The 24,567-nt window shown below is 36.5% G+C and overlaps 1 protein-coding gene across 1 annotated transcript in view; it reads right to left on the reverse strand.

Annotated features, from left to right (window-relative positions):
* The window catches only part of CDKAL1 (CDK5 regulatory subunit associated protein 1 like 1), a 609,083-nt gene that overhangs the window by 133,926 nt on the left and 450,590 nt on the right, over positions 1–24,567 (reverse strand). The window contains exon 12 of the mRNA XM_068960663.1: positions 8,142–8,322. Coding sequence (XP_068816764.1) covers positions 8,142–8,322 — 181 coding nt within the window. The remainder of the gene's footprint in view (positions 1–8,141; positions 8,323–24,567) is intronic.

Genomic DNA, 24,567 nt, shown 5'->3' on the forward strand with positions numbered 1-24,567 from the left:
TAGAAATCACTGCTATGACAGAAAAACAACTTTGGAAGCCAACACTCTTTGGTCAAAATATTCTTAAATTATTTTGACTCTGTGGGATAAATACTTACTTTACTGTTTATAAGAGTATGGAGCCAAGAGTCAGAAAAGAATGGGGTCTCAGACATGTCACTTATGTGTACGAGCATGCTCAGTCGTGTACTCTTTGTAACCCTGTGGACTGCAGCCCACCAGGTTCCTCTGTCCATGGGATACTTCAGGCAAGAATAGTGGAGTGGGTTGTCATTTTCTTTTCCAGGGGATCTTCCTGACCCAGGGATTGAAACTGCATCTCCTGCACTGCCAGGTGGATTCTTTACCATTGAGCCATCAGGGAAGTCCATGGATGAGTTCATTTAACTTCTCCGAGTCTCACCTAACTCACCCCTAAAGCATGAAACAATACCTAAAAGTTTTGTTGGAGGAATAACATAGGACAAAGTACATGAAAAATACAGACTATATGATTCAGGCACATATTAATAATCAAACAATGGAAGCTTCTTTTCCCTGCCAATATATCTTCTAATCTTACATACCCCTTTGATAAAGGCATTTTATTATGAGTAGCAAAAATAAAGATAGTCCTTAATCATGAAATAAACATGAGGCAGAAGAGGCAGAAGTTAGAAAAGAGTGTCATATTAAATTACCAAATATATTCTGTTGACCTAAATACACATTTAACATTAGCTCTAATACTTGGAACTACACATATAAATCCCTTGGAAGGTTATAAATATGGAGTTATTAATGAACCATAGTTATCACAGAAAAAATAATATAAGATCAAAAAATGGGAGGTTCTTTATCTTTAGAAGTTACTCCGAAGAGTCTACTCAGTTCTAAAATTGTTATTAAGGTAATAAAAGTGAGTTCAAATTGAATATTACAATTTTAATAAACCAAATTCATATAAAAGGCATAAAAGAATTATGTAGATCTTTCCAACTTTTCTGAAACTTGTATGAATCAAAGCATGTAATCATCACTGAAAAAAAGTTAGACTAAAATATAATAAAGATGACTTTGCAAAGGATAGAGTTTATATTCTCTTTATTTAATACAAAATCACTCAGTCCTTCTCAACCTGAATACCCACAATTATTCAGCATCTGATAGAAAACTTATAACCACATACCTTCCCACTAATTTGGTAATTATAAATTCATAAAATAAGCAGGCTAAAAATAAATGCCAAAATGAAAGAAAAAATCTAAAAAAATCATAAGAAACAAGCGAATTTTTTTCTAAGAAAGGTTAAAAAAAAAAACAAAACCTTCTATGAGGTCACCATAAAGTATGAACTCAGACTGCTATCACTGAACTCAAGGTTCTCAAATCATATCCGACTTTTCACTGTCCTAAAATTGGGTTATCTTAGAAAACTTGAAATACTAAGGTTTTCAAGACAAACCATGGTTCTAAAGTATAGCCATCTCTAATTTTTTCTTACAATGGCTTGTATTTTAACAGAAGAGTCATATGAAAGGGTTTCAGGTACCAACAAAAGTCTGTGCTTTTTCTTATCTTTACCATCCTGAGCAAAACATGGCTCCATCCTAGAGTTACATTCTACATAAGTCTAGCTCTGTGGGCTTGATTACATGAGAACTGATTTACATGATAATGGAATTAGTTCATTACCATCACATCAGGACTTAATAGAAAGTTAGGCAGTGCTCTGTGGCAGGCAGGCAGGCAAAAGTTCAGATTCAGAGTGCAGAAATCAAGGTAGGGGCAGTGAAGATTCATGGAGGGAGGGCTGGGATTTTTTGAAGAATGATTCAGGCTGAGAGGAATCAGGAGCAATCATCTTAAAAAACAAACAAAAGCCCACCTATGGCGTAAAGATGAACAGTGGTCTCACTGATGTTGCCTCTTTCCTAGTTTTGGAGGTGAGAAGCCTACAACCATGCCTCATGGGCTAAAATCAAGGCGTTGGCAATGCTGTGTTCCTTCTGGAATATCTAAGGGAGAATCTGTGTCTGGCCTTTTCCAGTTTCTAGAGGCCATGTGTATCCCTTAGCTCATGATCCTGTCCTTGATCTTCAAAGCATATTACTTGATCTCTGCTTCTGATCTTACATCTCCTCTCTGTAGGTTTAACCTTCTTGCCTTTCTCTTAAGAGGAATTCTTGAGATTACACTGAGCCCCCCCATTTCACATGCTTTCACTTACTCACATCTTAAAAGCCCTTTTTATTCTGTAAGGCAACACATTCACACATTCACAGGTGTGAGGATTAGCCTGTGGACATTTCTGGGAGTCAATTATTTTCTCTACCACAGTTGGTCTTACTGCCACCATTATAAGTCCCCACAAAAAACAAATTATTATGTTTACTATTAGTAGTTTAGAGTCAAGAAAAAGCCTTTTAAGTAACTGATTATACAAACAAAAATTCATCAGATTTATAATAAAGGAAAAGGTGAAAGAATAGGGAAATGCAGAAAACATATTTAAGTGGATGATCTAGGAAACTAAAGCACCCAAAGTTTCTAAATATTGGTTTGAATGGTGGCCTTAAGACCAAATGATAGAGAATCAAAGACAATTAAGAGTTTCAAGGGGCCTTAGAGACCATTCAAGTTGCTTCTCCATTTGTTAAATGAATACCATGTGTATTAAAACTCATACAAGGTAGGTGATGCCCAACCACCTACATGGATGAAAACCCAGCTCATACTTCTCACTATTTCTATAGAGTCTTCATAAAAGATTCTAAATAATCTGCTGAAATCTATAAAAACAAAACTATTGTTAGACTAAAAACTCTATCAAAAATGGAAGTAAAAAGAGATATGACATGTCCAGAAAAAAGAAACTTAAAAGACCCACTAGAGGAACCAAATGTGATTAACTGCTCTAGAAACCCAAAATATTCCTTCTGAAAAGATAAATCAAATGAAAAAGATCATGAGAAAAAGGGCTTGCCTTGAGGTATGATTGGAAATTGGTTTAGAATAAAATACAATGAACAGTCTAGAGTACAAAAACTCTGGAAAATACTTTTCCCTCTCCTCCCAAAGAAAAAAGTTTAATTTGAAAATCAGAAACTGTGTAAATAATGTAATTATGCTATCAAAGGTAAAAATATCAGATTTCCTTCCATTAAGGCAACTTGAGATTCTCTAAAATATTGAGCTGTTAAACTTTTACATCATACTTAGAAATAACAAAAAGTTTTAAAAACATTTAGAGAAAGTGACAAAGTTCTTGTCTATCTGCTTCATTTCTCCATTCTGCTTTTTTAAAGAATCCATAGGCAGCTAGATTTGGGAGAGCAGTTATATGTCACTGTTCTTAAATCTGCATATGATTTAAGAACATTTCTTATTTGACATCTATTCCAAGCGGTCACCTCGCCCTGATCCGAAACACCTCCAGCAAAAATTCACTCCCTCAGTGAAATCCACTGGGGACATTTTCAGTGAAGCTACCTTCATCTACCCCAAGGATGGCCCTGCAGCTGTCTCAGAAACAAGCACCTACACTCTTCAGAGCTGAGGAAGAAGCGTTATCCCTAGGGTAAATGTACTAGAAACTGCACGTGAGTGAGTTATGAGTAGTTTATGCTAACATAGATCTAAACACATTATCTCTATCTCTGGTTCCAAGATGTAAGACAAGCAAGCAGGTGGATTTAATATTACAAGGTAATGTTTTAAACCAACATGAACATTCCAAAGCTAGTCTTGTCACCTAAAAATTATTTTTTTTTCAAGTCATGGGCCTCTTAAAACACAGACTTCATTAGAGTTTCATTATTTATTCTTCATCAAAATTTTCTTAAAAACAAAGTCTGGAAATGATAGCTAAGAATTAAAGGACTTTTAAAACTTAAGTTACCAATTCTAGTTAGACTAAGAACCACAGCCACAATTTTAAAAATACTAATAGAATTACTTAAGATTAATGAAGACTAATAAAGGAAGACTCAATGAAATAGAAAATATAAACATGCCAATTTGACCTTTGGAAAGAACATTTGGGAAGTTTGATTTTAATGGAAATACAATATATTCAAGGCAACAACATATTTTCACTGGGGCAATCTAAAGACAGGATAAAGAGTGTTGTTTGAAAGTAACTGTTATTTTGTTTTCTTTCAGTACGGGTTAGAGCCTATTTTTATCACTGATTTTTTAGATAAGGAAATGGGAAACAAATTAGGGGAAAATCTCCTATCTAAGTATTTGGTAGCCATGTTTTACTTTAGTGAAGTCTAGTTACTAAGAAGTTTCAAAAGTACCTACTTTAAAGTAGACAATTGTTAACTTTTGATAAATTTAAGAAAACCAATGAGATTCAAGGCACAAGATGCATCCTCTCTTTGATGGAAAGCCTTTAAAGTTTCATCACTAATACTTAATTCCCTTTATTTAAGATTCTGAATTTTATAAAGATGAAAGTCTTTCAGGCTACAGTTTTCACCTAGAGCATAATTACAGAAATTTAGAGAAGTGCTGTGGATTGTGTTGTATGTCGAAGTCATAACCCCTTAATCTCAGAACACAATCTTATTTGAAAAGGGGGTTACTGCAGATGTAAGAAGTTGAGATGAGAAGTGCGGTGGGTCCCATACCTGTTCTGACTGGAGCCCTTACAGGAGGACAGCCACATGAAGACAAGAGACACGTGGGGACATCATGTGACCATGAAGGCAGATATAAGCAAAGGGAAGACGATCAGGAAACCACCCAAAGCCAGCTAGAGGCAAGGAAGGATTCTCCTATGTGGTCCAGAGAAGCAGGGGCCTGTCTGGGCTTTAGTGTCCAGAATTGTCAGACCATGAATTTCTGTTGTTTTAAAATGAAATGAGCTATTAAGCCATAAAAAGACATGGAGAAACTTTAACTGCATACTACTAAGTGAAATAAGGCAATCTGAAAAGGCTACAATACCCTAGGATCCCGACTATATGACATAGTTGAAAAGGCAAAATTATGAAGACGGTAGTACTGAGGGGCAGGGGAACAACAAAAAGGGAGAGCACGGAGGGTTTGTACAGAAGATCCAACTATTCTGTACGAGACTCTAATGGTAGTTACATGTCTTTACACATTTCCCCAAACCCACAGAATGCAGAGTGAAACGAAATATAAGCTACTGACTTTGGGTGATAATGATGTAACCAACATACTACTCTGGCGAGTGATGCTGGTATTGGGGGAAGCTGCACGTGTATGTGGCAGACTATAAGGGAACTCTATGTCCCTTCTACTCAATTTTGCTTTGAATCTAAAACTGCTCTTAAATATATAAAGTCATTAAAAAAAAAAAAAAGGTTCTGCTATGCCACCACTGGATGACTGAAGTCTAAAAATGTAAGGAAGATGCTAAGGGGTTATGTGTACAAGATGAAAGAACAAAATAAAAAGCATCTGAAAGTTGATTTTATGCAGAGTTCTGCTTCTGGCTAAGGCAAACCACCTTGTATCAGACCAGTGATCTTGGCAACAACAGTTAGAAAAGGTGAATAAAATTTATAATATGTACTGTTTCAACATCAAAAAGCTATCAAGGGAGTGAGAACCTGAGAAATTAAGATCCTAGAGAAAAGCTCAATATTTGAATCTACTTTTCCCCTCTGGGTATTTAGCAATTTGTAAGCAGTGGATGGGAGCCTGAGAAGCCAAGTAAAAGCGAAGAGACTGAGTGACTATGCAGAGCCTTAAGGGTTTTCATGAGCTTGCAGAGACAAAAATTAAAAGTTGAAAACCTCCCATAAAGAAAAGGCCCTGCTAACCACCACAGAATTTTGGTTTGCTCAGGCTTTTTACCAGTTCACAAGAGTTGATTATGTGTTTTTTCTTTCCAATTTCATGTTGAGTGATATCACACTGGTGATTTGAAATTGGCAACAGTGAAAGTATTTACACTATGGAAATTGGCGAAAGCTACAAGTCAGAACCCATCCCACTGAATGTCAGCTGTTAAATACCAACCCGCCACTGTCCGCCTTCACAAAGTTAGGGCACGCTAGAAATAACCCAATCCTCAGAAAGACTGAAAAATAGTTTCAAAAATCAATCTCAGATCAGTTGCAATAATCAGTTTTTGTTAGAGTCTAACAAAACCAAAGTCCTCCCAGAGGAAGATATATTACAGTCTAGAACCCATAGCTGGTTTGTTTTTTTTTAATTAATAGACAAAGGTAATCATAGAATGAAAATGATCATATATATGGAAAGAGAAGACAAGTCATCAAAATCAAGGGAAAAAAGTCAATACAAGCTGAAATTAGATTCAGATATTAGAGAATTCAGTATGGGCTTTAAGGTAACTAATTAAACATAAAAATACAGAGGAAAGTATGGGGAACTTCACCAGAACACTAGAATCTATAAAAAAAGAATAATTTTGTAACTCTAGAAGTAAAAAAATAGATTCATTAAAGTTAGAAATTCCTTAGGTGGATTTGAGGACAGATGAAAAATAGATGAGTAAAGCAATGGGAAACTAGGATCAGTTCAGTTCAGTTGCTCAGTTGCGTCTGACTCTTTGTGACCCCACGGACTGCAGCATGCCAGGCTTCCCTGTCCATCACCAACTTCTGGAGTTTACTCAAACTCATGTCCATCACGTCAGTGATGCCATCAAACCATCTCATCCTCTGTAGTCCCCTTCTTCTGCCCTCAATCTTTCCCAGCATGAGGGTCTTTTCCAATGAGTCAGTTCTTGGCATCAGATGGCCAAATCCACTGGAGTTTCAGCTTCAGCATCAGTCCTTCCAATGAACACCCAGGACTGGTCTCCTTTAGGATGGACTGGTTCGATCTCCTTGCAGTCCAAGGGACTCTCAAGAGTCTTCTCCAAGACCACAATTTTCATGTACACACAAATCACTTGGAGAGGAAAACTGAATGGGGAGGTCTGGGGTGGGGTGGGGCTTCAGAGTCTGCATTTCCAGTAGCCCCACGGGGGGACAGCAGCTTTACTTCTGTAGGGACCAAACATGTCACTGCTGCTGTTCACCTCGCTCCTCGCTACCACAAACAGCAAGAAACCAGAAAAGAGATGAAGAGAAAACATCTAGAAACACACTTTTCTGCATGTATTTCATAGCTCAAAAAAATTTTTTTTCTTAAAGAAGTTTAAAAAAGAATTAGACTATTTAAGGACAATAGAACAGTAGTTGCCAGGAGCTGGGGATGGAGAGAGTAGATGACTACAAAAAAGTAAAAGGGAATTTGAGGGGATCTGATGGAACTGTTCCATATTTTGATGGTAGGTGCAGTTACACTAGTGAATGCATTTATCAAAATTCGAAAAACCACATGCTGGAAAGAGGTAATTTTGTTGTATGCATATTATATGTCAATAAAATTTGTAATTTAGATATAAAAAGGAAAACATTTTTTTAATGTTTATGAAAAATTAATGGTAGCACACAATTTGTTTTAGTTATCAGAAACAAAGCAGAAAATTTTCATTGAAAATAATCTACTTCCTCTTAAGGCTTACTAATATTTTTTCATCTTGAGCCAATGAATTTAACTGAAATTGGCTATTGTGTGAGGCTATTAATTTCTGGGGCATTCTGGGAAACAGTTTGCCTTTCCTGGATCTCAAACTCTTTCACATATATTTCATGTCATCTTATTCTAATATATCAATGAACATGTAAGAATGAAATTGAGGTTCATTGTGAAAGCAATACCACATCTGAAATAGACAGCATCAAATCTATCCCATGGAAAGGGAAGAAAACCAGGGGACTCCCCAGTAAGCAACAAATTATGAAAAGCAGCTCTTATGAAGTAGGGAACCCTCTTTCACTCACAGATATTTAAATTTTGCCTTATTTTCAAACATCCAAGGACTTATCTTGTAAATACAGTTAGTACTAAATATAAGTTTAAAAAAATTTTTCCCAGTGTTATCTGATCCTCATTCCCCAAGAGGGAAAAACAAAAAGTAACATTTTAGTCGCCTAAGGTCATTTAGTGTACTAAGGTCTCCTGCCCTTGACCCCAACTGGGAACAAACGCTCCATAATTTGTAACTGAAGGGTCATACGAAGAGTTGGTTGCCTGAAGGTAGGCAACACAGCTGCATTGTTATAGCTACTGGCTAAATTTAACATCTTACAAGAAAAGTATCTTACCACTTGTGCTGGAACTTGTTCCATTTTTGCAGCAGGAGTTCCTGGTCTTGGGTAAAACTGGTTAATAAAGAGACTTGGAAATTTGTACTCTTCAACAAGTTTCACTGTTTCTTGAAAATCTTGGTCTGTTTCTCCAGGAAAACCACAGATAATATCTGTAGCAATAGTTATTCCAGGAACTCTAGAAAATAATGAGACAAAAAATATACAAAGTTAAATGCAATCCATAATTATTCTACTTCCTTGACATTTCAAACCCCATTATTCCTTTAAAAATTAAATTTTATTTTTAGGAAAGAGACATTTGCAAAGAGTTTTAAAATGCCCTAAATAGTTAAAGTTTATAAAAAACATGGCTCCCTACTATTCCCCAAAAGTACCTATTTTTTAAATAATTCAGATGTTTGTCTTTTCTTTTACATTTTAGTACTGATGCTTATTCTGCTATTTCTAGATTTACTGATTGTTAGGCAGCATTTGACGACTTCAACAAAGATTTAGCTCTTTAAACTACTTTATCCTTCTCCTCCCAACATAATCAGTGCTCAACTTTTTGTTAACAGTATTAATGGTATTTCCATTGGTATAATTGCTAAGATATTGTTCACTCTACAGTCAACTGGTATGCTATCAATAGGGTTTCTTTTGCACATTTAATTTTTTGTATAATTAATAACTGCCTGTTTTTCTTTAAAAAGGTTTACTATTTTATGTACTTAATTAAAGGTTTTCCAGATCCATCAGTTTTGTCAAAATCCAGTATTATTTTCTAAATTTTCAGAGTACCATATAATTCACCGGTTCCATTTTTCTCTCTGGAAATGCCATTCCTAACTTTCTTCAAGTATGAGTTGCTTTCATAATGGACCAGCTCTCATTCTTGAATATGATTCCTTGGTCTTTTCTTCAATCACCTTTTTTCCCTGGATCCTATGTCATCCTAATTCTTGACTATTCTGTTCTCCTTAATTCTGCTGGAGTATTCTTTCAAAAGCTTCATTAAAAAGAGTGGCAGGGAAATTTTGTTGTTATTGTCTTAACATCTCTGAACATCTTAATCCACACAACTGACCAATAGTGTGGCTATGCACAGTACTCCAAAATAAAAAGTATTAGTCATCAGAATGTTGTGTTGTTCCTCCTTTTTTTTTTTTTTTTTTTACTAGGCAAGGATGCTGATGAGATTTCCAGACTGACTCTGGTGCAAACTTTTTACATGTGCCCCCCCAACTTTCTGTAAGTTTTTAGGATGTTAATTTTTTTTTGAAAGTTTAAAAAATTTCACGTTAGCATCTTGGCAGTCATTTCTCTTTGGCTATTGAGTTTCTCCATAAGTATGCTACAATATTGTGTGAAAGAATGACAATTCATTTTTAAAAATGTTTCTTGCTTTCTGCTTAGTCTCACCCAGCTATTCATTTGGCTGAACTTTAATTAGTGAAAGTTCCAAGTTCTGGAACTTGTCTATGTGCTGCGAAAAAGAAAAAGAGACAAAAATGCACAGAGAAGAATGAAACAGCATATTTGGAAAAAAATTTTTTTAATTTTTATTGTGATATAAAATTATTTTTTCTTTTAAGGGTAATTATAAAAATTATTTTTAAATATCATAAAAAACATACGCTTTAATAGTAAGTTTTAAATAAAAAGATGATTTCTAGACTTACTAAAGCATGTGAAATAAAACTATGTCAATAACTTCAATTAGCAACTTTTTTTTTTACAGTTGACATAAAACTACTTCTGAACAAAAGAAATCCACAACTAAAAATAAAAGCAATAGATCACAGCAGAAATGACAGAGACGAGTCTATCTCCCATAGGAAATTAGAGGAAAAAAAATCTGAGAAATTGCCTGTGAAACACTGCAGTGACAGAGACAATTGGCTAGTGTACTAGGCTATGAATTGGAACGAACTTGGCACTGGACTGCGGGGCATTCCCAAAGGAAAGTACCTACTGCTCCTCCCCCTAACCCAGCATCCTTCTTGATCCCGTGTAATTGGGTTCAGCATGATGCAACACCTGCTTACTTTGGCCTTCAAGTCCAGAGCAAAAAAGAAAAGACAAACCTTTACAGTAGTCATCATAAATGTTAACAAAGAGGGGGTTTAATGCATAAATACATTTGATCATCTACAAAAAAGCTGACCAATAACAGAGGTGAGGGTAGCACACTATGAGTTAGTGAAAGACCTCAGTTAGAATTCAAAAACAAATGCAATTTAGGTTTCAAAGTATATAACAACATAAACTGACTACCCATAAAATGTCTCAAACTAGAGACTACACCTTAATGTTGAAACTCATCTATACATTGATTTTGTATATGCAAATCATTCTACTTAGGTTCTTCAAAATAACTGGGCTTCTTAGGTGAACCAAATAAAAAAATCGCATATTTACACTGTTAATTGCCTAGTAAATAATTCTCTTCAGTACATGAGAAGAATCAAACAAGTTTGAAGTGGACCGAATTCTAAATTAATTGCATATGATTTTAGAGTCTGTGAGGAAATTTTAAGGGGTGTAAAACAGAATACTAATGCAAATATTTAATGCTAATTGTGACTAAATGCTGCTTTTTGAGACAGTGTAAGTTTTCAAAATACTAATATTTTTAAATGACCATGTCTACAAATGTATTCAAACTGTGAGTCCAATAAATATAATTACTAGCTGTTAACGGCTTTTTAAAACCTAGGAGACCTTCTGTATTTACATTTTCATAGTAGTATTAATTCTGAAAGAATGATGAAAATGTTCAATTAGCTTAAATAAGAGAAATTTTGATGCATTTTCCCCGACTTACACTAGTTATTTACTTGCAAAAAGGTTCATTAAGTAACTTGGGAATGGAATTAATGAGAACATTTCCAACTATGCCTCTGCTCTGATCTTATGATTAGTTCTGAGAAATCAGTCAGGGACATGTGAAGAGAATACTACCTATGTAGTAGGTAGGCCAGCATTTAAGAAAACTCCAAATATTTTAAAATACTTATTATTTAGACTGACTAAAAATATTTACAAATATACACTCCATACTATATCTGAAATGCTACAAAAAATGTGGTGCTTTAATTCACTTCTATATTTTCACTTGCAATTTGGTGTTTTATTGGCAAAAGTATAAGAAGGATGATTCTATATCATTATTTAGGTCTCAATAAATCATGAGCTTCAAATTGCGCATATGAAAAAAGCAAGACTAGCACACATGCTATCTCAAAGCGGTAAAAATGATCAGAAAAAGGATCAGACCTATTGAAATTATTAGGCATAAACAAAATACATGATTAAAATAATTATTTTTTAGTCTTATGGAAATTAATTTTAGGACGATCAGTCCACACTTTCAGGAAACACTAAATTAGAAGTAGAAAGAGAAAAAACAATCTTGAATGAAAATAAAAATATAACCTTTCTAAATATATGGGATGTAGCTAAAGGAGTACTTAGAAATGAATTAATAAATTTAAATGTCTGTGTTAGAAAGAGGTAAACAATAATCTAACCTTCCATCTTAAGAGGTTTAAAAAGGAGCAAATCAAGTCCAAAGTAAGACAAATAAACTAGTAAAGGTAAAAGAAGGAAACAAAAAAATAGAACATAGAGAAAAAACAACAAAAGTAGGGTGTATCTTTAAAAATCATAAAATTACTAAACTAGTAGTAGACTGAGAAGATAAAACACAAATAACCAACTTCAGGCATGATGAAGGAGAAGCACTATAGATGCTATCAATATTCAAAGGATAATAAGGGAATATTATAAGCAATTTTGTGTCAAAAAACTAAAAACACTTGGATGAAATGGGCAAATTCTTTTAAAGATGTAAGTTATAACAATGGACCGAAAAAGACAGGAAAATCTGGATAGTTTATCTATTACAAAAATCCAACTTGTAATTTACAATATTGTCAAAGAAAACAACACAAAACAACCCTGTCTAGATGCCTTTATATTTAAGAGGGAATACAACCAATTCTACAGAGATTATTTCTTTTTTTTTTTTTTTTGGCCAGTTGGCATGCCATATCTTAGTTTCCTGACCAGGGATCAAACCTGGAGCTGCAGCAGTGATAGCATTGAATTCTAACCACTGGATAATCAGGAATTCCTAGACATGATTTCAAAAACAGATGAGAAATAAACTCATTTTACAAGTTCAGCAAAAGTGGTCTATATGAAAAAACAGAGAAAGAGATGGAAATACTAATATTTTCAGACCAATAATCCTCATGAACTCAAGAGACAAAAATCCTTAACAAAATATAAACAAACCGAGTACTGAAATACATTAAAAGCATTCTATATCATGACTATGTTTTTAATCAGAAATGCAAGGGTTGGTATGACATGCAAATATTAATGAAATAAGCCATATGAAAAGAAAAATGGATAAAAACCCCATGGTGATTCTTAGTACTTGCATAAAATTCAGTTTACAAAACCAACCCTGATTCATGATAAAAATTCTCAGCATAGAAAGAACAGAAGGAAGCTACTGCAGTCTGATAAAAGGTCTAGAGCTATGATCATATTTATTGGTAGAATACTAAATGCTATTCCATTAAGAATAGCAACAAGGCAAAGAATTCTGTTCTTCTTCAATTCAGCATTTTAGTGGAGCAGAACATATATTCAGGGCAGGAAAGCAAGAGAAAGAAATTAAAAGCATATAGATTGAAAAGAAAAAGTTTTTTGCGGGGCAAGTGACATAATCTCATATGTTGAAAATTTAAGGAATCAAAAGAATCCACTAGAAAAAATAAGTTCACTAATGCTAAAGATCAACATACAGAAATCAATTGTATTTCGATATATTATATGAAAAATGAGAAAATTAAATCAAGAAAAGAATTTCATTCACATTAGCATAAAAATACTGAAGAAAACATTTCAGCATAAAAACAGATAACTTAAAGAGAGTTTCTTAAAATTTGCTGGATTATTAAAGAATAGCTAAATAAACTAAAAAATATCATTTTCATGCATTGGAAGATTTTACTGTTGTTGAGATGGGTGGTCTCTTCAAATTGATGCAAGATTCAATGCAACCACCATCAAAATATTTCAGCATGTTTTCCCATAGAAAACATCAGTAAGCTGATTCTAAACTTTATATGAAAATGCAAAGGACCTAAGATAGCCGAAACAATTTTGAAAAGGAACAAAGTTAGTGGAATGCAGAAACCCAGCTTCAGTTTAGTTCTGTTGCTCAGTTGTGTCCGACTCTTTGCGACCCCATGAATCGCAGCACGCCAGGCCTCCCTGTCCATCATCAACTCCCAGAGTCTACCCAAACTCATGTCCATTGAGTCGGTGATGGCATCCAGCCATCTCATCCTCTGTTTTCCCCTTCTCCTCCTGCCCCCAATCCCTTTCAGAGTCAGGGTCTTTTCCAATGAGTCAACTCTTCACATGAGGTGGCCAAAGTATTAGAGTTTCAGCTTCAACATCAGTCCTTCCAATGAACACCCAGGACTGATTGATCTCCTTTAGAATGGACTGGTTGGATCTCCTTGCAGTCCAAGGGACTCTCAAGAGTCTTCTCCAACACCACAGTTCAAAAGCATCAATTCTTTGGCACTCAGCTTTCTTTACAGTCCAATTCTCACATCCATACATGACCACTGGAGAAACCATAGCCTTGACTAGACGGACCTTTGTTGGCAAAGTAATGTCTCTGCTTTTCAATATGCTATCTAGGTTGGTTATAACTTTCCTTCCAAGGAGTAAGTGTCTTTTAATTTCATGGCTGCAATCACCATCTGCAGTGATTTTGGAGCCCCCCAAAATAAAGTCTGACACTGTTTCCACTGTTTCTCCATCTATTTGCCATGAAGTGATGGGACCAGCTGCCATGATCTTCGTTTTCTGAATGTCGAGCTTTATGCCAACTTTTTCACTCTACTCTTTCACTTTCAACAAGAAGCTTTTTAGTTCTTCTTCACTTTCTGCCATAAGGGTGAAACCCAACTTAAAGACCTACAACAAAAGCTACAGTAATCAAGACAGCATGGCAGCAGTATAAGAACAGACCAGTGAGAGAAACAACACAGAGAATCCAAAAATGCACCCATAAATTTATAGTTCATTTTCAACAAAACAGCCAAGGAAATTCAACAAGGGCAAGAGACAGTGTTTTCAGTAAATGGTGCTGGAGCAATTATATACCATGTGCCAAAAAAGAGAAAAAAAAGAACTTATTAGACCCTTATCTTGTATTATACATAAAAAGTACTTCTATATGAATCATAGATATAAATCTAAGAGCTAGAATTACCAAATTTCCAGAAGAAACTTTGAGACTTGACTAAAAAGGCAAAGATCTATTAGCTGTAACACCAATACCAAAAGCACAATCTATGAAAAGAAGTTGGACAAACTGATAAATTGGGCTTACTGAAAAACACACTGTTAAGAAAACAAAAAGAGAAGCTACAGGCTGGGAACAGCTTTATAAATCATATATCTGATAAAAAGATTTGTATAGTTTGTACACAAAATATATTAAGAACTCTTTTGGCTCATCAACACAGGAAGACAACACAATTGTACACTGGGCAAAGGATTATTAGCACTTCACTAAAGAAGATATATAGACAGTATAAAAAAGTGCATAAAAAATTGTCCAACATCATTAGTAATCTGGAAAACCCCAGGTGAAACTGTGTAAGATGCCACATACTCAGGAGAGTGGCTATACTGAAAAAACTGGAAAACAGCAGACATCAGTGTGCATATTGAGAAACTGAAACCCTTATACCATTGCAGGTGGGAATTTAAAATGGCACACTTTGGAAAATGGTTTGGCAATTGTTTAAAAAGTTAAAAACACACTTAGTGTTACTGAGAAAGTCTATTTCTAGTTATGCACCAAGAGAAATTAAAACATATGTCCACACAAAGACTTGTACGTAGATTTTTACAGTAGCTTTCTTCCTAATGGTTCCAACCCGGAAACAGTCCAAATGTCTATCAGCTGGTGAATGAATAAACAAATGGATATCCATACAATGGAAATTTACAAGTAAAAGAGAACCAACTAATGATAGATGCACCAACATGGATGAACCTTGAAAACATTCCTAAATAAAAGAAGGGAGACACAAAGGATTACTTACTGTTTTCCACTTGGGTGAAATTTCTACAAGTAGCAAAACTATAGAGACAGAAAACAGATCAGTGGTTGCCTGGGGCGGGGGGCAGGGATTCACTCCAAGTAGTCATTAAGAGAATCTTTGTCATAACGAAAGCATTCTAAAACTGAGTCGTGATGACAGTTGCACAAATGTATACGTTTACTAAAAATCTTCAAACACACACTTATGTTGGGTGCATACTGGATGGCGTCCGAATTATACCCACAACAAACCTCTTAAAAGTGAAAAAACAACACCCAAACAAAAATTATCTGTCTGAAGATAGTTACGGAATTCTCCATAATATACTTTATTCTAAGAAGTCCTTAGCCAAGAGTTAAATATGGTCAAATAGGGGAGAAAAGGCAAAGATAATAAAAGGTCAAGTTAAGGTTGAAAGGGAGTTATGTTCAGAGCCTGCTTTCATGATGGACTAGAAGGAAGAAAACTTGCACTTATTTCCCAATTACTGATTTATGAAAACAAGGAGTCATTTTCTTCATACTAAAGGAGGAAATTTAGGGAGAAATAGTATGACATCTTCAAAGAAAGTTAAAAAATTTTTTCAGCAGCTTTAAATTTATTTTCATAAGTTTGCAAAAAAGTTCTCAAAGGACCTGGACTGAAAACAGAAAAACCCCTGATATATTTAGCTAAGGGCTGAAAAGCCAAAATGGGTCACTAGGACAAAGAAAGACTAGAAGGCTTGGGAATCCATTGCTAATCTTTTAACATGGGTGACTAGGAGAAAAATCTTCCCTGAGGGGCTCTGCTACTAACGAGCTGCAAGCTTTTGGGCAAGTTACTTATTTAGTACCAGGATGCTTCAGTTTCCTTCTCTATAAAATGAGGATAGCGAAACTATTCACAGATACGAGGATTAATGAGTTAGTACATATACTAGCTGCTTAGGATGGTGCATGCTAGTACCATGCAACATACTACCTGTCATGTTTTAACCAGTATTATTCTAATCCTGTCAGAGAGATGTTAACAGTAACCATCATTTATCATATGGATACTAAGTAACAGGCAATATGTAAATTTAAATATTTTGTTTAATATAACCTCCATGTAAGGTAGAGTCTACTTAGTCCCTATGAGAAGGAAAGTAACATTAGTGAAATAAAATTCTAAGGTAGAAGAAACTGCCAGTAGTCACAGAATCACTAAACGGTAGGACTTCCCTGGTAGCTCAGCTGGTAAAGGAATCTGCCTGCAGTGAGGGAGACCTAGGTTCAATCCCTGGGCTGGGAAGATCCCCTGGAGAAGGAAAAGGCTACCCACTCCAGTATGAGAAGGGCTACCCACTCAACTATATGGCAAAGGAAGGGTCAGTCTTATCACTTACCTGTGTCACTTAGGTACTGATCACACTTATGTACATATTTGAGCAAACCTTACCAAACAGAAAAATCGTGTACAGAACTGCTGGTTAAGTTACGTTCTAAGTAGAAACTTGGCTCAGATATTTTAAGTTCTACTTATTTAATTTTATTTTTAGTTATCAACTTCTATGGACCAGTTTTTATTTGTGCAACAGGTTTTTAACATAATTAACTTACAGAAACAAACTCAATGCTCTTATAATTCCTGTGTTAGATATTTTTGGACTTTTGTCAGGTTGCGCTGAGGCCAGAAATTGCTAGTATTAAGAGTATTTTTGAATTTCTTATACTTTCACATCAGTTCACTTGCTCAGTCGTGTCTGACTTTTTGCGACCCCATGGACTGCAGCACGCCAGGCCTCCCTGTCCACACAACTCCCAGAGTTTACTCAAGCTCATGTTCATTGAGCTGGTGATGCCATTCAACCATCTCATCCTCAGTCATCCCCTTCCTCCTGCCTTCAATCTTTCCCAGCATCAGGGTCTTTTCAAATGAGCCAGTTCTTGGCATCAGGTGGCCAAAGTATTGGAGTTTCAGCTTCAACATCAGTCCTTCCAATGAACACCCAGGACTGATCTCCTTTAGGATGGACTGGTTGGATCTCCTTGCAGTCCAAGGGACTCTCAAGAGTCTTCTCCAACACCACAGTTCAAAAGCATCAATTCTTTGGCACTCAGCCTTCTTTATAATCCAACTCTCACATCCATACATGACCACTGGAAAAACCATAGCCTTGACTAGACGGACCTTTGTTGGCAAAGTAATGTCTCTGTTTTTTAATATGCTGTCTAGGTTGGTCATAACTTTTCTTCCAACTTTACACATATTCATACATATTTGTACTTCAATCACATCACCATGTCAGTATCTTCTAATTTTTTGTGTGATGAAGAGTATCAAACTAATCACGGCATGTCAACTTTTAGTGTCTTTTATATTCTCATCATGTACTACTGCTATAATTTTTTACTAACACTTACCCACACTATCCTGATAGCTCAGTTGGTAAAGAATCCACCTGCAATGATGCAGGAGACCCCGGGTCGATTCCTGGGTTGGGAAGATCCACTGGAGAAGGGATAGGTTACCCACTCCAGTATTCTTGGGCTTCCCTCGTGGCTCAGCTGGTAAAGAATCTGCCCTCAATGCAGGAGACCTGGGTTCGATCCTTGGGTTGGGAAGAGCCCCTAGAGAAGGGAAAGGCTATCCATTCCAGTATTCTGGCTTGGAGAATTCCACGGACTGTATAGTCTATAGGGTCGCAAAGAGTCGGACACGACTGAGCTCCTTTCACTTTCGCTACCCACACTATCAGATACAGAAGAAACATGAGCAGAATCAGGGTCCCTAAGTGTAGCAGAAGGAGGCGAGTCCACATTCAAGGGAGCTGGCATGGTCTTGTTCCCCATTTCTGTTAGTCTCTTAAGGAACACAAAAGCAAGCTGGCATCTATTAAGCACATACTGTACAACAGCTGCTATTATAAATGTTTCATATTCATCACTTTACTTGGTCGTCACAGCAGTCTAGGAAGGAATGTGTTGTCATCTCTATTTTGTGAAAGAGGGACCTGAGGCTCAGAAAACTAAGATAATCTGTAATTGAGCAGCTAGAAACTGGGGCTAGAAACCCAAATCTGCTTGGATTTAAAACCTGATTTCTTCCTAGGGATGTTATTACTGCTTCCTTTCTCAGAACCATCTGTTAATAGGAATAATTATATCTACCCATTTCTTGAGGAGTGATGATAAAGATAAAAAAGTATATATTATCAGGTAACCATTTAGGCTTTAAATGCTTCTATAATCACCAGAGAAGAGCAGTGGAAACAGCACTGATCAGGCTGAAATGTTTGTGTTTATTAAATATCCTCTGTTAGAAAAAGCTTGCAAAATTTTTCCTCACGAAAGGACACTGATCGAAACAATCAAATACATCAAAGTTCATATTCTACTACCGTAATGAGATCACATTTACACAGATCACATTCTCTGAGGATAAAATTACACATAAATGGTAAAAACATAGGTTTAGAAAAACTTCAACCCTATTTTTTAAGAACCTGAATACAGTAAGAACATAAATGTATTCCTACAAATAAATGGCTGTGATCTTTTTCAAAACAGAACATATAAAATTCCTGACCTTCAGAGAGCAGTTTAATCTACTTGTTTGAAGAAATTACTTTCAATAGTAGCCAAAATCTACATGCTAAAATATAATTCACATAGTAATTTTAAGTGATATTTATAATCAGGGATAGACTTTCAAGGTCTCTCTCTGAGAAACAGCAGCTAGTAGTAATTAGTTGTTTTTTTTTTTTAATTCCTTCTCTTTGAAAGTAATAAAATCTTTTGATAAGCTTAAAAAAATTCAGATGTTCACTGTTTAAATTTGGTACAATTTTACTTTTTTGAAGTAAAAAAGTAATATACATGAGACAAGCAAAGGAAGATGGATTAAAGTGACAGATGATCTGTTAAAGCTTTGCAAATTTCTAGAAATTCTAAGAAATCAGGATTTAAAATGGATTAACATTTTAAAATCAGGATTTAAAAGAAATGGGTTGGCAGAGGGATGGCATGGGAGGTTGTGGTTAGCAGATGTAAACTTTCATATAAAGAGAAAGAATGGATAAACAACAAGGGCCTACTGGATAGCACAGAGAACTATATTCAATATCTATGATAAACCACAATGGAAAAGAATATTTATAAAAAAGAAAGTATATATGTATAACTGAATCACTTTGCTGTACAGCATAAATTAACAACATTGTAAATCAACTATACTTCAATTAAAAATATTAAAAACTGAAAAACAAAACAAAATAAAATGGTAAAAAAAAAAAGGCTATTAAATGTCTGTGTAAAAACTAATCAGGTTCATGGGTAGAAGTGTTTCTCAAACTCAGAAAGAAAAGTAGCTGGTAAATAAGGGGGGGAAAAAAAAGATGGGGCTGTGCATATGCATAACACCAAAGAATTCAGTGTCATCCATTACATTTCTAAACCTGGTTTAAACCCAGAATATACAGTTTGGCTTCAAGCAAAAAATCAAATGAATCATCACAGTTAACTAAAAACTAAATAAATACTATGTTAAGTAAGTTTTTTATCCTGTAACACCATGTTTGCTTTTACAGCAAGTATGTAGGAGTAAGCACAAAGCCCTACATAAGACCAAAGATATTGCTTTAAAAATTAAAAGTAAGCAAACTGGATAATATTGTTATAATAGTTAAAGGAACCATATTAAATTTCACAGAAGTTTTACACATCTTTTATTAAAATCATTTTATGATATTGCTGGTTAAAGTGAAGGTATTTACTATCTATGCTACTGTTAACACAATTCTTATATGAGTTTTTCTGTTTCTATGGAAACATGAATTATAAGGTTCAATGAAGCCAGATTCTGTAATGTGTATTTTTCTGTTACTCAAGGTGAAAAGGAAATGAAACATTTCTAACATTCATAAACTGCCGCAAATGTCTGAATTCCATTTAGAGATAAGACGATAATTACTAAAGTAATTAGAATTCTTCCTGGATGGAATTATTTTGCACACAGTGGAAATTTAGATTTGGGAATGAAAGCAGGGGCCAGGGTATATTCAGCATCAGTAATTAATTACAACCAGAACCAATACACTATTCTGATACCTTGGAACAGACTAAACCTTCTGTCTGCTTCCGACTACAATATGAAAGAGAACTGGTCCCCCACCCCCATCCCTTAAGTCAGAAAGATAAAGTGGGTAAAATCATTTTATTCAAGAGAAAATCCAATTACAGAAATAATCAACTTTTCTCTCTTGCTTTATTTTTTTCATATTTGAAAGGGTTTTCACATTAGCAGAACCAATTAAATGAATATCAGGACAGAGCAAAAACTACAAAGTTGGGCAGGTTGCTTAATTTTTTCTCAAATTAAACTTTGAAAAAAAAAATCACTTATTGAAATTATAGAGACTCAGAGCCAGATCACAATAGGAAAGCATGACTAGAAGGTGACTAAACACTGGATTCAGGAAGAATAATTTATAAAATGCTATAGTGATAACTACGTTATCACTATGTTATCCAGTCAACTACAAATAAGAAATTAGGCACATTTCTACTTTTAATAGAGGTGTTATCATTAAGAACTCAGAGACATCACATTTCAAGTCTATGCCATCCTAAACTGCAACCTGTGTAGCATCTTAAGTAATACTGGAAAAATACAGACAGAGGGGGCATGCCCAAAGCCATCAAACCAAAACACAGAAGCAATATTCACACATTTTTTTTTTTATCCCTCAATGGTTGAACTCCTGTTTTGCTCACTCTCAAAATCAGATCAAGGGTTGGCAAACTATGGCCCATGGGGCAAAATCAGCCACTGCCTATTTTTATAAATAAAGCTTTATTGGAACTTGGCCACACTCATTCATTTCCATGTCAATTACAGCTGCTTTGGCTACAAGAAAAGAGTAACTGTGACGGTTGCAATCACAAAGCCAAAAATATTTATTACTTGTATCATAAACAACCAAACAAACTGATGAGTCTAATTGTTAGTAAGTACTCCCAGGGACACTCCAGGGTAACTGGCGGGGGACGGGGGAGAGGTGTCAGTGGGCATATGATGGCTGTGCAAAATGCAGCCCAAATCAATCTTTTCATTATCACCAAAGTCCTCTTGATACAGTTCAAATCAGAATACTCTTTCCCTGAGGAATCCTAGTGCACAATCTATTAGCACCTATCTGTACAATTCATCCCTCATGACACATCTCTCTGACAAAATAATTTCTGATTTTCTCCCAGCATCTCGACTCCCTGGTTCCTACTTCGTATGTCTGTGAAGGCCAGATTATGATGGCACCTGGCACCTCTCACATTTGTTTTCTTGTCTTATGTGTCCTAGTAAATCATAAGCACCTGGTGGAACGAGGATGGGGTCAGAGTCACATCCTCATACTCTTTGGCAAGACTGCAGCAGCTTTACTGATAGCTGAGGCTCCATAAAGGTGCCCATTGAATTAAAGGTGATGGGCAAGGGAGAATTGGGAAAAAAGACAGGGGTGATGAACAAAAAATTTCAATAAAGTAACAGGCTTTATTCATATGCATGTGTGTGTGAGCACGCTCAGTCATCCAGTTGTGTTCGACTCTTTGTGACCCCACGGGTGTAGCCTACCAGGCCCCTCTGTCCAGTGGAATATTCCAGGCAACAACACTGGAGCAGGTTGCCATTTCCTACTCCAAGGGATGGTTCCAACCCAGGGATCAAACCCGTGTCTCTTGAGTCTCCTGCACTGGCAGACGAATTCTTTACCACTGCACCACCTGGGAAGCCCCTTATTCATATGCACTAACGAGTAATCTCTGTTCTGACTAATATCAATCTCAGCATTCTACTTCAAAGTCCTAGAAGCCCACTTCTGGCCTTTATCTATCTGGCAAGGGAAGAGAATGGGCAATGTTCAGGGCTTTTAAGTGTCAAGCTTCTCTTTGGAGTAAAGGCTTCATGGATCCTGCCCAGACACTGGCCACCAGAGTTGATCTGTCCTGCTTACAATGAAGGCAATGATACTCCAGCGAGCACTTTTTAAAAATATGTATTAGTTCACTAACAGTTGCTTCATTCTCAATTCTTACTTCTAGAAATAAGTAAAACATTTATAAGAGGTCAAGGCTTATTTTAAATGACCTGAGTTTATTTGTAACTTTCAGTTTAAAATTTGGCAAAATGGGGTTTGAGCTAGAATGTTTGAAGTTGAAGCCAGATTTATGAGACTTGGGAGAGGGGTTTTCATTCTAATTCTGCATTAGAGTTGCTTCCTTGTGTTTTTCAGAGTGGTAAGTCCCATCATTCAAAAACTGCTTATTAACTGGATGGTATGTTCTCAGTAAAGCACACGCAGTCGCTTCCATTGCATCCAACTCTTTGAGACCCCACGGACTGCAGCCCATCAGGCTCCTCTGTCCATGGGATTCTCCAGACAAGAATACTGCAGTGGGTTGCCTTGCCCTCCTCCAGGGGATCTTCCTGACCCACGGATCAAATCCACATCTCCTGCGTCTAACACACTGAAGGCAGATTCTTGACCCAGTGAGCCTCTGGGGAAGGCCCTCTCAGCAGATGGATAGGGAACATCTCAAAGGGCTGCTGTGGCAGAGAGGTAGCAATGGACCGAGAGCCCTTTCCACACAAATATCACATGAAATGGGCCTGTTCATGAAACAGTATAGATTTTACATGAATAGCCCATCACTCTTTATGACACTGCCTTCTGGATCCCCCGTTTGGGCCACATCTTTACCTCCAAAAGAGCAATTCTGCTCTGTCTCACACCACGCTAGACTGGTCTGTCAGCAGTGGGGGTCCCCCAGCCCTCACAGCATGACCTAAGACACGCTTCTCCAAGCCTTAAGATGCTTGAGGCTCTCCCTGATGGTAAGTAACCTCGTTCCATTCTGACCACAGCAGCCGTGTGCGGGCAGCCTATGCCTCATACGCTGGGTTTAGTGGGGCTGGGATGCTGGGCCCTCTTCTGAGGCTGGTGGAAGCCGATCCTAAACCAAAAAACGTTCTAAAAGCCAGGAGCAAAGCATAAGGGAATATCAGGACGCTATAACAAACTCCAAAGTCACCGTTAGGAGAGAAGACAGACACAACTAGTCACACCTGAATTAGCTCAGTGCCAGCGTGACTGCGTGGTGCTTTCTGAGGCCAGCCTCTCTGAACCTTATTGAACACTTACCCTATTCCAGGCATTCTTCAAGTATTTTTCATGTACTGACTCATTTAATCCTCAGAGCAGTTAATGAGATAGGTAATATTTTCTCCATTTCATAGATGTGGCAGCGGAAGCACAGAGGGATTAAGTCTCTTGCCTAATGTCATGCAGCAATAAGCAGTACAGCCTGGGTCTGTCTGGTTTCAGAGTCTGTGATTTTAAATGACAAACTGCCTCCCTGCAGTGGTGGGCAGCGCATCTCCAGTAGTGCTAGATACAATTATCCCAAAAGACCTCCATTTTCAGAAATATGAACTACCAGATATCATTGTAGAGTGACTTGACTGAGACGTTATCCAGAAACACGAGTGCCATCTGATGAGACCACAACCATGAAATAACAAAAATACCCACGTAACATTATCTGCTCAGTCTCTCCGCAGTTATGCAAGTATCACTTCCATGCTAAAAATCAAGGTCCCTGAGGACAAGGTCGCTTGTCCACGGTCACAGAGTGAGTTAACAGGACAGCAGCCCTGGTATTATGGTTTCTGACTCCCAGTCCTTTACTCAGATGCTTACCTTTCAGCCAAGGAAAAGAAATGTAGAAAGAAAAGAAAGAGAGAAAGAAAAAAAAAATCCTCACCAGATAGCCTATCTGTGCCAGTAGCTAGCAAAAAGATATTCATGAAAGTTCAGATTTTATCACACATATTTTCAGCAGTGCCCAAATTGAGAAGGAGAGGTAGGTTCCCAGGAGATTAGAAACATTAGCAGACAGAACTAGCCCTTGGCTCAGAGAGCCAGTGAGAAAACAAAAAATCTTGTTAATTTTTAACACTTTACAGCACATCCCAGATTATGCAAGGTCTAGAAAGTAGCCCTGATTGTATCCTTTTTTGGTGAAATAATCTAAGGAATAGTTAGAAGATAACGATGGTGGTGCTGGATTCCAAGTCCTGGACAGTTCACAGCCTGGTACAGAAACCACAGTATCTCTGTCTCTCATACAGTTCAGACACTAACAGCTCTAAAGAACCACAGTGTGGCACACGCTGATACTGCTTTCTCTGTGCTGTTTCACAGACATCAAAACAACCGTCTCAGAAGGATGGGGTGAGATTTACAGAGGTTCTGAGAGGCAAACCCTCTGCAC

The sequence above is a fragment of the Capricornis sumatraensis genome, chromosome 22 (genome assembly GCF_032405125.1).
Source record: "Capricornis sumatraensis isolate serow.1 chromosome 22, serow.2, whole genome shotgun sequence".
Classification (NCBI taxonomy): Eukaryota; Metazoa; Chordata; class Mammalia; order Artiodactyla; family Bovidae; genus Capricornis; species Capricornis sumatraensis.